General features: G+C 32.1%; 2 protein-coding genes across 2 annotated transcripts; both read left to right on the top strand.

Annotated features, from left to right (window-relative positions):
- The first annotated feature begins 1,666 nt into the window (after positions 1–1,666).
- LOC121120405 (uncharacterized) lies at positions 1,667–4,107 on the top strand. Its single transcript, XM_040715272.2, has 4 exons — positions 1,667–1,805; positions 1,882–3,310; positions 3,371–3,739; positions 3,802–4,107. Exons 2-4 carry the CDS (start codon positions 1,972–1,974, stop codon positions 3,975–3,977), a joined length of 1,884 nt encoding a protein of 627 aa, XP_040571206.1. The 5' UTR covers positions 1,667–1,805; positions 1,882–1,971; the 3' UTR covers positions 3,978–4,107.
- Positions 4,108–8,818: 4,711 nt separating this feature from the next.
- On the top strand, positions 8,819–12,773 carry Hip14 (palmitoyltransferase Hip14). The gene is made up of 4 exons (XM_040715265.2): positions 8,819–9,646; positions 9,734–10,113; positions 10,170–10,949; positions 11,300–12,773. Exons 1-4 carry the CDS (start codon positions 9,452–9,454, stop codon positions 11,841–11,843), a joined length of 1,899 nt encoding a protein of 632 aa, XP_040571199.1. The 5' UTR covers positions 8,819–9,451; the 3' UTR covers positions 11,844–12,773.
- Positions 12,774–13,317: the final 544 nt, after the last annotated feature.

Raw genomic sequence — 13,317 nt, 5'->3', positions numbered from 1 at the left:
ATAAATAGCCTGTTTCCTCAGTCTAGTGATCGACTCTTAGTCCCTCTTTTTCCTCCACTTCCCCTGTATACTCCTTAAGAGAAAAACTCATGACTTTCTCCACATTGTGAGACCCTCCATCTACTTTCATGACCCTCCAAAGTGGTAATTGTCCGAATATCTTGAAAAAGTCGAGGTCCTTCTCCTCCTACTCAAATGGCAATAGTAACAATAATTCTTCGCTTCGCAAAGATATTATTTCCTTAGTATTTAAAGGTTTTGATAATTGAATTTCAATTTTCCGATGTCGCTGTCTCCAATTTTGAGATGGAAAGAAAAAGTATAGCGTGTGAGCAAACTTATACAGTGTAACTTGCAGAAAATCTTATATGCGAAACAAATTTTGCCAAATGCCGGACACTCTGTCGAACGAACACTTTACTTGAAAAATAATAAATATATTTGATGAATTCATGGTGCAATACTATGTTGCACCAGTTTAAAAAAATGAAATGTCTTTTTGCCACTTAAAGCAATGATTAAGTGTTAATTAATGAATAACAAATGAATTTAATTAAGAGGATTAAAAATGTTTTAACAAAAATCATGAGAACCACCCAATAAATAAATTTAAAAAAACAAACCAATAATAATAAAGAAGAGAGGCCAGGGTGTCGATTAATCAATGTTGTCGATTGAAATTCAATCCAAATGACTTATGATGACTCAAAAATTTGAAAAAACATATGGTAACTAGTCTTCTGTATTTATCTTGTTGCCAACTGATAATTATTATTTAGATAATAGTTATTAATTAATATATAAATTGAATTGATTATCTTATCAATGACAGATAATGAAATGACACAAATTCTAAACGAATCCCCGTGATTGATATTAATTAACATAAAAATAAAAACCCCATGTATTTTTTGAGTTGATGGTGCGTAAAGTCAGCTGCTTTAAATCATACGCATAATTATACTAATATCTTAAGTGGACAAAGGGTCAATCACTTAACCTCATATAGGGGAAGTGTAATTTTTATAGTTAAAAATCAAATGGCAAAACCTAATTGACTTTGTACAATATTAAGCTCTTTTCGTTTAAACAGCATCAGCGAATCTATATGTAGTCACGTGCTACAATTAATTTCTCTGGCACAAGGACAACATTTTTGAACTGAAATAAAAAAGTTATTGATTAAAAAAGTTTATATAGAGTGAATATTGCAACCCGGGATTCCTATAGACATTACCTTTAAAATTTTCTACAGGTCAATTACAAAAAAAAATATCAAAAATAGAGTTTAGATTGAACATTTTATGCGTTAAAGTTAGGAACCATCTTTTAGGCAATCTTGGAGAAAATTGTGTACGTGAATCGTTCATAACTTATGAACGATTTCATTAATAATAAGTTCATTATAGAGGATAATTTATAGATATATTTGTAAGTAAGTTCCGTAGTAGAAATGAATAAATAATTTCCGGAATGCGGCTGGATCATGTCCAGTAGAATGTGCGTATACCAATGACGTCATTAGAATTGAGAGGCCTAACCTGCTATAGCCTATATGGTGAAATTGCTACAAAAATAAATAAAAGCTAAATGTTTGTCCACGTGTTGTGGGAGTCATGGCTGATATGAGTGAGGCTGGTGGTGTTTATCACGACGAAATAGAAATCGAGGATTTCGAATTTGACGAAGATCTAGAGATCTATCACTACCCTTGTCCTTGTGGTGATCGATTTGAGATATCCTTGGAGGATCTTCGGTCTGGTGAAGAAGTGGCGACTTGTCCAAGCTGTTCCCTACTTCTAAAGGTCTGTAATTCTTTCCTCTCATTTTAGTCGAGTTGGATCATTAATCAATAATTTTTTCATACTATGTGCATTTCAGGTAATTTATAACCTTGAAGACTTTGCCTCTGAAGAGGAAGAGATCATCAAGGCATCAGCAGCGCCCATAGCCGTAAATTAATCCACCAAAATGGTGAAGAAGGCGGGAACCAAAAGGAAAAAAGCGGAAAGGGCCAAAACACAACTCAAAAACTCGCAAAAAACACCCCTCTCCAAAAATAAGAAACAAAGTTTTAAGCTTCCAAAAGGATTGAATGAGCTGGATACGCGAGTGAATGCCAAATCCCTTGTTCTCCCTTCACAACTTCAAAACGAGGATACATCTGGACCCTCCACAAGTCGCAATCTACCTTTGAAACATTACTTAATTAAACTTAAGCACTACTCTAGGTCAACTCGACTGGATGGCCTTAAAGGCATCAAAGAAATCCTTTCCAATTATCCAGAGTCTATAATTGAAAACCTGAGTGTTCTTATGTACAAAGTATGCCCTCTCTTAAGTGATACTGAAGAAAATGTTGGTAAAGAGACCTCTCGTTTGCTTCTTACTATTGTAACATCAGTAGATTCTGAGAGTCTACGTCCCTTTTATTCAATCCTCTCTGCTCATTTATGCTGTGCACTCTCTCACATCGACCAGGATGTTCAAATGATAGGGCTTAGAGGATTAGATGAATACATTCAAGCCATACCTGAATTTATTCAAATTTCCTACAAGCAATTACTACCCGGTTTATTGAATCAAATCTCTGTTGGTAAAGAAGGTATAAGGCGTCTATCAAACAAGGTTGACTGTGGTAAAGTTACCTTGCTTCAATGGCGTACAGAAGTTTTGGAGAGACTTCATTCTTTATTTCAATTAATTTTGAAGGAAGTTGAGTTAAAAAGTGGAAATAATACATTTAGATCCTTCAATTCTAAAACCATTGCCTTTAATGATAACGATCCCTTTATTTGTCAACATATTGACCTCATGTTAATGGATGAATCCATTCCTATTGATTGGCTAGACGATGATGGCCTCAACGTAGTTAAAAAGTCTTCTGAATCATTTAGTTTCTTAGAGTTTTTTCAAACCCTGATGCCCCTTCTCTTTGAAACATGGAAGGAGGCTTCTTTGTTCTCTGGAAAACGAAAACTAAATAAGTCCAATGAGGACCATAGCACGCTTCATCCTTCAAATGGCCCAGTTTTTACGGTTGTAGTTGATATCATTCAAGTGATGATCAGCATCCTTAGGGTAGAAATGGATGCCGATGTTTTTATGAAGTTTCAAAAGGGTTGTGAGAAAAGTGTTTGTGCATTTCTTCTAAAGGGATATCCATACAGATTTGCATCAACGTCTATGAAGAATAAAATTGTCGATAGATCGTCCATTTCGATTAATTTGAAATTTTCTTGTATTTATATTGATGTTGTTAACGTACCAATGATAGAGGTCATCAGTAATATATTGGACTACAGCCTTAGTAAGTACTTTTTTTAACTAAGATGCAGAAATGGCACGTCATGATTATATCATTATATAGGTATTTGTGATACGAGGGAAAGAGAAACCGATGATATCTACAATCGTCTTCTTAAATCACTCTGCAACCTCATTTTTCAGAAAAACTTATTTCCTGCATGTGTGGAGAAATTGGATAATCTTCTTCAAAAAAGTCTTTCGTCTAGACCCAGAGACGGACAGTTGATTCTACTCATGTCCTCTCTTTCCTCATTAGACTCCTGCAGGGATAGCAGTATAACCATTAAGAATTGGATTAATAACTTACCCCTGTTACTTGTTGAAGCATCAAAAAATAGAGATTCTATCATTTCGGTGATTCATAAATTGCAAAAACAAGGGAACTCGCTCCTTCTAAAAGCCTTTTCGTCTCAAATGAATATTGTACTAGGCAAGTATAGTAGTGTATAAAAATGAAATTTATAACTTATTTAATATTTATTTATTTTGTAGAAATGTTGAAGGCATCTCAAACCACGAACAAGATCAACGAAACACTTCAAGTTCTTATTATAATTTGTTATAGACTACAGACAAAATATCCAGCTCTCATTGATTTGATGGAAAAAGCGGACGATTTTACTAAATCCTTACATACTAATTTGGATCCCAGTATTAGTGTACGCTAATTTTTGTGGGGTTTATGCCCTTTTTTTTCAAACAATCCATGCTATTGAAATAGATACATTTTTTTGGTTCCCTAATGTATAATAATATACTAGTATATGTATAGAGGATATATATGTTAACAAGTTGCAATTTTTTCATCTTAAAATGTGTTATTTAAATTCAATATTAGTAATTCTAATTACCAAGTATAGCTTGATACTGTCATTACATTTTGATCTATTAAAATTACATAATTATTATGTATTTATGAGTAATACAACTATAATGGACATTTGAAATTCATATTTAAATTAGCGGATAGATAGTGATAACCTAAATTTCGATACTCGTTACACATGGGAATAATTAAGGGGGGGGGGGATATTTAGTAATAATGAATTCAAGCCAAAAAAGAAATTTATCTTCTAGCCTGAATCAAAAACTGATCTCAGTCGTTTGAATTCTTAAATGTCTGGGATTATAGTAATTCGGGAATATTATCGGTCAAAGTCGGTTTTTACCTATAAAGCAATCACCAGCTTAAAAGTAGAAGTATTAAAACTTATGTTAAGGTATTTTTTATTCTGTATCGTGTTCTGAACACGGTATATTTCAATTTTTAGACTGAAAATTGATAAAAAACGACATTCTTCATTGGACCTTTATATTTTTTATAATACATAATCATGAGGAATATCATAGCTTATACATGTATAAAAAGGTGAAAATCCAGTGTGGAATGGGCATGCTAAAAAAAAAAAGTAAATCAACATGGTAAGCTTAACAATTTGAAGAATGTCATGGAGGAGAGAAAGAATAAGATCATTAGATCAGATGTATCAAGAGAGGAAGGAAAAAAGAATATAAACAATGATATTTGCTAGTATTACTCCGATGTCGATCCACATTCTACTCTGAGTTCAACAAGGACTTACAATTATATTATATCTTTTATGAGCACACACGAACGTTCAAACAGGTTTTGAATATAATTGAATGTATTTAGGAAAGGAACTCAGGAATTAACTCATGGTGACAAATGCTAAGAAAATAAAATTCATTCTTTGTAATACAAATCACAAATTAACGGGCCAGCTGAAAACACAGGATTTACATGTAAGTGAAGATATATAGAGAATATTAACGAGATAAGGACGACCCAAAAAAATAACCATATTAAAGGACCAAGCAACACTGCAGTCATGGATCGCTGTCGAGTGTCTGTAGTTTTGTCCAATGCAAGAAATATTTTTTTTAAATCTTGGGTCAACATTACTTTACTTTGACACTCCATTGACTTGGTGATGGAGATGCGAGAGGGAATTACTTTTTCATTGTAAATTTCCATAAACTTAACAAAATTTTCTATGATTAACGATATGGAGTGGAATATTGCTGGATACATTCATTTTGGTTATATCTGTAGTAAAATTGGAATGTTCAAAATTGTAATTAATTATATGACTTGTATACAGTTCCAAATTCCTTTCGTGAATTTGGGTTTTACTTTGTTGTTCTAATTTGAACATCTTCTAGAATATAGTTCTAAAATTACAAAGACGGCATGCCAAAAATCTAGAATCCTTCTTGTAACTCCATATATTTTTACCATCATTATCAGGGATCCAGAAATTTAAATTTTTTGAAAAATACATTTTTATGATTTTAGTACACAACTTTATTATTCAAATACAATAAACGTAACGAATTATTGATCTTACAAAATCAAATCTCAAGTCAATACTTTATCTCAAACTTCATCACGAAGCAACTTAACACGTTTCTAAAACTTATGAAAATAATCAATACGTAGTTAGAAGTTGCAGGTTACTTATTTATATATGATTAAATGATCATGAATTTTGATATGTTTTCTCCTCAAGAATGAACAAATAATAATGACAGCTTCTAGTAGTATAAGCATTACCAACTGCAAAAACCCACTCCCGCTTTTGAGGACATATAATATTCATATCTGTGTATGCATATATAAAAGAGAGATTGTGTGTGTGAGTCTACTCCTAGGTTCAATGGTGTGCCTTTATACGTTCCCACACTATTGAACCTAGGAGGCTGAAATTCTGCATGGATCCCTCTTTTGGGCTGGGACAGGCTAAGACGAGGGTATCAATTTTAGGGGAGGGCGTATGCTATACAAAAATATCGTTTTTGCAGCTCAAGGAGACTAGATAGGGAGTTGAGTTATTGGTGTTTCGAACACGACTATAGGAATTACTACTTTTCTAAATTTATTCAAAATCAAAAAAGTTATGGGGTAAAAAAAATCGCTGAAAATTGCAATTTTGTTTAGTTCAGGTGCTAAAAAATTAACATCCAATGGGATTAGTTAATGGAATAAACTTTGTAAAAATTTGTCCGGAGATTCGTTTGCTTATAAATTTGCCAAATAAAAATTGATGTTTAACTTATATATCTATCATTTTCTGAATAACTTTTTTTTTTCATTTTTTCATCAAACATAAATTTTCAGTTTTTTAACCAAAAAAGCCACAAGAAAGCCAACACAACATTAACAACAGAGAATTTTTAATTTCCGGAACATTTTATTACATAATTTTTGCAATATTTGCAAACATGAACCAGTTATCGAGTGTTATTTTTTCGACAACATTATTCTTCAGAACTTTTTTTGTTTTTGCAAGTACGAAAAAAATATTGTTAGGTTTGTGTTTCTTTTACAATTCCAATAAATGCTATTAACTATTTTTTGCAAAATTAGTGCAAAAAAGTTTTTTGGAATTTTCTTCGCGAATTTCGATTTGGTAATTTTTTGAAGTAAATAAAAAATGTACTTCTCATCTAGACAATTTTTTAGATTTATTTGTTGGTATGTTGAAGTTTATAACACTAAAAAGAATTAGAATTATCAGGATTTTTTTCGACAACAACAAATATTAATATTAGAATTATTAGTATATAGAAGTATAATAATGGGTTTGATGTTCTCTAAGTAACAATATATATTGTTTTGCATAAATTTACAGAATATAATATAAATTTATTAAGTTATTTATAGGGAAGTTATATATTAATAATATACAACAATCCCTCTTCCTTCATGTGTAAATAAATAAATAATTTAAGTTAAAGATATATTCTAAACGATGCTCTTTTAATTGGGCTGGAATCGATATTTACTTTGAACTCTTGCTCCGGTGACAGATACAATTTTACCACTGTCATATGTAGCTATTATATTTTTGAAGTAATTCCCATGGACATTCAATGCATCGATGGGTAATTTATTCAGTTCAAATTTTTGAATAAAGTTGATGATCGAAATAGAGTTTTCTTTTAGACACCTGCATACTCTAGCATAGTGGCCTCTGTTACCCCATTTTGTGCATTCGACGCTTTTTGCAAGGCAAACTTTCCCATTCTTATGAGGAAATTGGAAACCACACTGTCTACACAATCTTTCTAGGCTCTTGTTCCACGATCTCCTACAGCTTTGACTTCTTCGATATATATTGAATCTATATGACTTTATATTTGCGTTAACACCCTTTGATACTAAATCATTTAAACTATTTGGATTATTCTTTGTCGTTTTTACTATTCTTCATTAATATATACTTCACATATTTTATTTGCATAATCAAATAATCTTAATTGTGCTTCTCTATACTTACAGACTCTGTTCAATTGGTTAGACGTCATCCTTGAATGTTCTTTCAAATATAAGTTATATACTTGTATCTCAGGTCTAACGATGATTAGATATCCTTTTTAAGCACTACCGAATGTGCGATGTAATGATGGATTTGATGTTCTCTAATTATATTTGGTCTTACGAGTAATAAGGAAATTGGGAGTGAGGCTTGAAGTATTCAAGTCCATATTTGCAGTACAGCACGAATTCAAACTTATTAATGGAATTGATATTTGTGATAGAAACTGTATATAGTAGTCATTTGTGCGTTATAGGCTTTAAGTACACTAAATGACTCATAACAAGGAAAGGGTTTATTAAAGTAGGAGTTTACTTTAACAGGATTGAATTAAAAAAGTTTCAATGAACGATTTTTGGGTAGATAATATATTTTTCGCACAATATATTTTGGCTTACATAATTTTACAGAATATAATATTCATTTATATATAGCTATTTATACGGAAATTATATATTAATAATATACAAGACGTCTCTTAGAATGATTTCTATTCTAAGGGCTCACACATTACCATTGCGTCATTCCAAGAATTTCGACCAAATTTAAGACTATTTCTCCCTTAAGCTTAGATGGTTGTGACAGATTTTCTTTATCTAAATGTTTTTACGTCCCCATGTAAGGAATGAACATCTACAGCCTCATGCAAAAATTACTATAGTTTGTATTGAATTTACACACATGCTATTTACGATTTGTTATATCCACCTTGTATATTGATATTCGTAACCAAAGTTTTATATTATGACAATTAATATTTAATACCATTTGTATCATACAATAAATTATAACTAACATTAAGACATTTTCTTGATAATATTATTTTGATTAAATAGTACAAAGTAAAGCTATATTTTGGTGAAGGAAAGCTTCTATGTGTAGTAAATTTTCAGATAAGTTGTAATGTTAAAAAAATCATAATTGAGATATCTGCCATCAAGTATGATTTATGAATAAAGGTTTGTTTTATGTCCGAAAAAAAGAGAGGAACCAGATAGTTGAAGTTGTATTTACGGGTGCGCTTGCGCACAACAAGATTCCTATGGCCCTAAGTTTATAGAAGTATGTTCTGAATATTTTTAATTTTCTTAATTAATTTGACCATTTTCAATGTGATTTCCCTCTCCCTCCTAGGTCCTAGCAACGCCGGGTAATCCTTAGCTAGTAACAGTTATATTTTAGAAAAATATTCAATATTGATCTTAAATAAAGATCTTTTTAAAAAATATGTATCTCCAGGATTGTTGTTCAATTTTGTATTTTTAAATTGATTTTTGGTGTCAACAAAATTCTAAAAGCAATTTACATCGTAGGAACCTATTTAAAGTCCTTGATTCAGTTACTATTGATTTTTTTGTAACTTATCTAGATAATGTTGCCTTTTTGCTAGCGCACCCCCATAAAAAATGGGATCAGTTAAAAAATACAAAATCGAACATAAATCCTTGGAGATCATATTTTTAAATAGGTAGTTTTTAAAATTAAGCATGGAATATTTTTCTTCAATATTATTATAAGGTGTGATATTTCTCCTCACTTAGTATTATGAATTAAATAATATATATATATAGTGTACTAGTGTAGGCAGTAGTGTTAGAGTAGTAGGTTCATGACGTCATTCCTGAGGAGGAGGAAGAAATCTACTGGGAATGAGTAAAGAGAGACAAGAACCAAACGGAAATTAATATCTATGATATTATTATTAAAAGAGGATAGTGAAGTGTATGGAAATGCAATTCTAGGAGGAATTAAGGCAGTGTTTCTCCCTTTTGAAGGCTCATTTGCTAGCTAAGGGAATCGTGATGGAGGATCTCCTTCTACTGAATTCGTGTGGTCAAGACCCTTCTTCCTTCTGTGTTGCCCAAGAGAAGAGTAGGAGTGAGGGGGAAGAGGAAGAGGGAGAGGAGGATTTGAGTCAAGAGGCTCAGAAGCGTGATCCTTCCATTGTCTTTGACATTGTGACAGCCACACAGTATGGTGTCTTTGAGCGTGTGAAGGTACATTTCCAAATGAGTATTTCGCAGTTTGGCCATTGAGTATTCCATTCCGTTAGTGATTGGCATTTCTTTTCTTTTGTGTCTTAGGATTTAATTGAGAATGAGGGAGTGGAGGCGAATCTGCGAGACTCCGACAATGTGACCCTTCTTCACTGGGCGTCCATTAATGATAGGCGGGAAATTGTGAATTACCTCCTTGATCGAGGAGCAGAGATCGATGCAATTGGTGGAGACTTGCGATCCACTCCTCTTCATTGGGCTTCCCGTCAAGGACATCTCAAGATTATTGTCATTCTTGTTAAAAGAGGTGCTAGGTCAGATATTTTAGATGGAGAAGGGGCCATGGCACTTCATTTAGCTGCGCAATTGGGGCATATGTCCATTGTAGCTTATTTACTGTCCAAGGGTGATTCTGTTGATGCCAAAGACTCTCATGGGATGACGCCTCTCATGTGGAGTGTATATAGGTAAAGTTAATCCATTCAGATCCATCCACTATTTTATCATTCTTATATTTATTCAGATCTTATGGTGTGGACCCTACTCGTCTCCTATTGACTCTTGGAAGTGAGCTCTCTATCAGAGACGATGTGCACGGAAATACTCCTCTTCATTGGGCTATATTGGCAAAGAATGATATGGCCGTCAATTTAATCATTTCTAAAACAACGGATATTCATTATATACTACGACTTCGTAATAAAGAGAACGAAACTCCATCTGATATGTATCGTTCTTCATTTAAGTCAAGCGGAAAAACTGAGTTCCTCTCGTCTTGTGTTGCAAACAAGTTAATTCCCTTATCTCATCACTCTGCAGCAATGTCTGCTAATTGTAAGAAACTAGGAACAGTCTATGTTGCGACTGGTCCATTCATCATTTATGGAATTATTGGATGGATATTTCAGTCCTCCTTCGACTACATTATCAAATTAATGCTCTTTTTAGCCCTATACGGATATTTTTGGCTGGGTAGACGAGTTACAATCGGACATCAAAATGAAGATCAGTTAGTTACCCTTTGGCCGATCTCTATATATGTTGGAATGAAGATGTGGGTTCATTTCACATGGTTTTACTATATATTTCCCTTTTTAAATCCTATGACATCGGTTGCATTCTTATTCATGTCTTTATTTTTATGTTATAACTTCTATAAATCGTGGAAATGTGATCCGGGCTACATACAAAGCTCTGCATCGGAAAAATTTGATACTATACAGTTTATAGCTGAATCTTCAGATTCAAGAGGATTCGATCATCGCGTATTTTGTTCAACTTGTCTTGTTCGTCGTCCGATTAGGTAACTAATTATTTTTAAAATTATTACAATCCTTTTCAAAAATTGAATAGATATAGCTAAATTTATAAAAAATAAAGACCTTCATATATCAGTTAATTACATTTGGTTTGTTCTTTTTTTTTTTTTTTTTGGTATGAATGAATCCATACAAAATACTTATTACTATTTTTAGCTAAAGAATAATTTTTATCGCATTATTCATTTTAAAAATAAAGTGTGAAACGCCATGTCGTATGTTCGTAACATAATTATATAAATGTAGGCTTATTACATATATATAAATGCATGCTTTAAATTAATCTATTATAGAGATTAGAGATTTTAATTGAATGTATTTTATATTGTTTCAGATCCAAACACTGTTCTATCTGTGATCGATGTGTCGCCAAATTCGATCACCATTGCCATTGGGTAGGCAATTGTATTGGATTAAAGAATCATAAGCATTTCATTCTATATTTATTAACTCTAACTACCATGGTGGTATTTACACTCTATGGCGTGATCTCCTTTTACTTTGGTAGCTGTGGAGATACTCTGGATGAAGGTTTAAGCCTTGTCAATTTTGTAAAGAACTTTATTAGATGCAACTCATGGGTATTTTTCCTGTCACTCAACATGATTTTCCATCTTTTCTGGGTCAGTATTCTGACTTTGTGTCAGTTATATCAAATAGGACTCCTATCCATGACTACGAATGAGCGTGTGAATGCAGCACGCTACAAACATTTTGGAAAGGAAGCAGCAAAGGGAAAGTTTGAGTCTCCGTTCAACAAAGGAATATTAAGGAACTTTAAGGATTTCTTTTGTCAGAGTCCTCGTTCCAAGGATTGGTTTAATATCTACTCACTTGATGAGAGAAACGAGGATCAAAGACCTTTACTCTCTGTATAAGAATCGACGACTGTCTATTGTGGCATTGTTATTTCTCTCTCCCGCCTTTCTAAAGTCAAATTATTACTTATTTGTCCTTGTGATTGCTACTGCTTTCGAATAAAGCCTACGCGTTCATTTTGTCTCTTTCTCAAAAATTATGATAAAAATAAGTCTGGTCAATCTCTGCCAATAATTATACCGCTGTTGGACATCAAGCTGATAGACAGTTGCATTCATTGATTGACTTTAGCTTAGATCATTTACTTACCCAAAGTTAATTTTATTTTTGTCTTCAATATTAATTTACTTACTTTTTAGTCTGTCTGTACTTATAAATATTATTGTCAAACACTTAATTATTATTATGGCTTTAACCACTTTTGCTTTCAATTCTTTTGTAGAATATCTTTCGTTAACCAAAGAGAGAAATAATAATTCCAACATTTTCCTCGCAGACAAACTGATAAACAATATCCGAATGTCAATAATGTTTTTGTTTTTTTTTTAATTTCTTTTTTTAAATACCTATAAGTGCTAAAGATATATTTTTTATAGAGGTAAAATTAGCATTTGATAATTATTTGCAAGGGTGAATGACGCTCGGATATCTGAAATATTATGTTATTTTATTTATTTCAAAAAGGTTCTTTTTAAATGACACAGGATGCTACTTCTACAAAAAAAATAAAAGTAATTTATTTTTAGTCAAATTATGAGTTCATAATGTAATATTTATTGTTATTACGTCAAGGAGTAAGACATTTATTTATTTATTGTAATGATAATTGAATTTAGTTCTTAAATGCAATCATAAATTTAATATAAAATGAGGGTTACTTGTTTTGAAATGTCACTAATGATAGATTTTGTTTTGGTTAAGATTTTTTGACAATAAAAGAATTCGAGTTGCTTTCCGGTAACTAATTGATATTGACTATTTTTAACAAATATGTGAATTAAAGTCTCATTTAAGTACAACATTTGTCAATATATAATGCTTGTTTCCAAAACATTAATAGATTGTGTTTTGTCGGTCCTTATTTATTGGGAACAGTTCAGTCCAGTCTTAGGACTGGTCCTATTGGTATGAAAGAAAAATAAACAAACACGACAGTTGTTCCAATGGAAGAAGTGCTAATCACTTATTATCCGTTATCAATTACAATATCATTTATGAATTATTCATATTGGACAAGACTCTTGGATAGACGGACAAGCATTTGCAAAATACTTGACAAAAGCAGCGATTTCCACTTCGTTATTGTGCTAGAAGAAGAGGTGGTTGTCTGTGGCGCGACAAACCAATAAGATGATTCGGGCAGGTAGTCAAAGTTAGAGTCGTTGAAGAGTGCAAAGAAAACTATGAAGCTCAGGGGTATTTCCATTATATTTCAACAAATGCAATATATCCATGGTTGAATTATGTGGAAAAATATTTAAAAATGGCAGGTACGCAGTTATACTTACACTTCCAAAAAAATAATTTCAAAAT

The sequence above is a fragment of the Lepeophtheirus salmonis genome, chromosome 1 (assembly GCF_016086655.4).
Source record: "Lepeophtheirus salmonis chromosome 1, UVic_Lsal_1.4, whole genome shotgun sequence".
Taxonomy (NCBI): domain Eukaryota; kingdom Metazoa; phylum Arthropoda; class Copepoda; order Siphonostomatoida; family Caligidae; genus Lepeophtheirus; species Lepeophtheirus salmonis.
The sequence above is the reverse complement of the archived record's forward strand: the minus strand, read 5'-3'. Positions and strand labels throughout refer to the sequence as shown.

What these genes read in the sequence shown, in the direction of transcription:
- LOC121120405 (XM_040715272.2), top strand. Translation starts at nt 1,972, where the DNA reads ATGGTGAAGAAGGCGGGAACCAAAAGGAAAAAAGCGGAAAGGGCCAAA. An exon ending in TATATTGGACTACAGCCTTA is followed by an intron (nt 3,311 to 3,370) that starts GTAAGTACTTTT and finishes ATCATTATATAG; the next exon opens with GTATTTGTGATACGAGGGAA. An exon ending in TCAAATGAATATTGTACTAG is followed by an intron (nt 3,740 to 3,801) that starts GCAAGTATAGTA and finishes TTTATTTTGTAG; the next exon opens with AAATGTTGAAGGCATCTCAA.
- Hip14 (XM_040715265.2), top strand. Translation starts at nt 9,452, where the DNA reads ATGGAGGATCTCCTTCTACTGAATTCGTGTGGTCAAGACCCTTCTTCC. An exon ending in CTCATGTGGAGTGTATATAG is followed by an intron (nt 10,114 to 10,169) that starts GTAAAGTTAATC and finishes ATATTTATTCAG; the next exon opens with ATCTTATGGTGTGGACCCTA. An exon ending in CTTGTTCGTCGTCCGATTAG is followed by an intron (nt 10,950 to 11,299) that starts GTAACTAATTAT and finishes ATATTGTTTCAG; the next exon opens with ATCCAAACACTGTTCTATCT.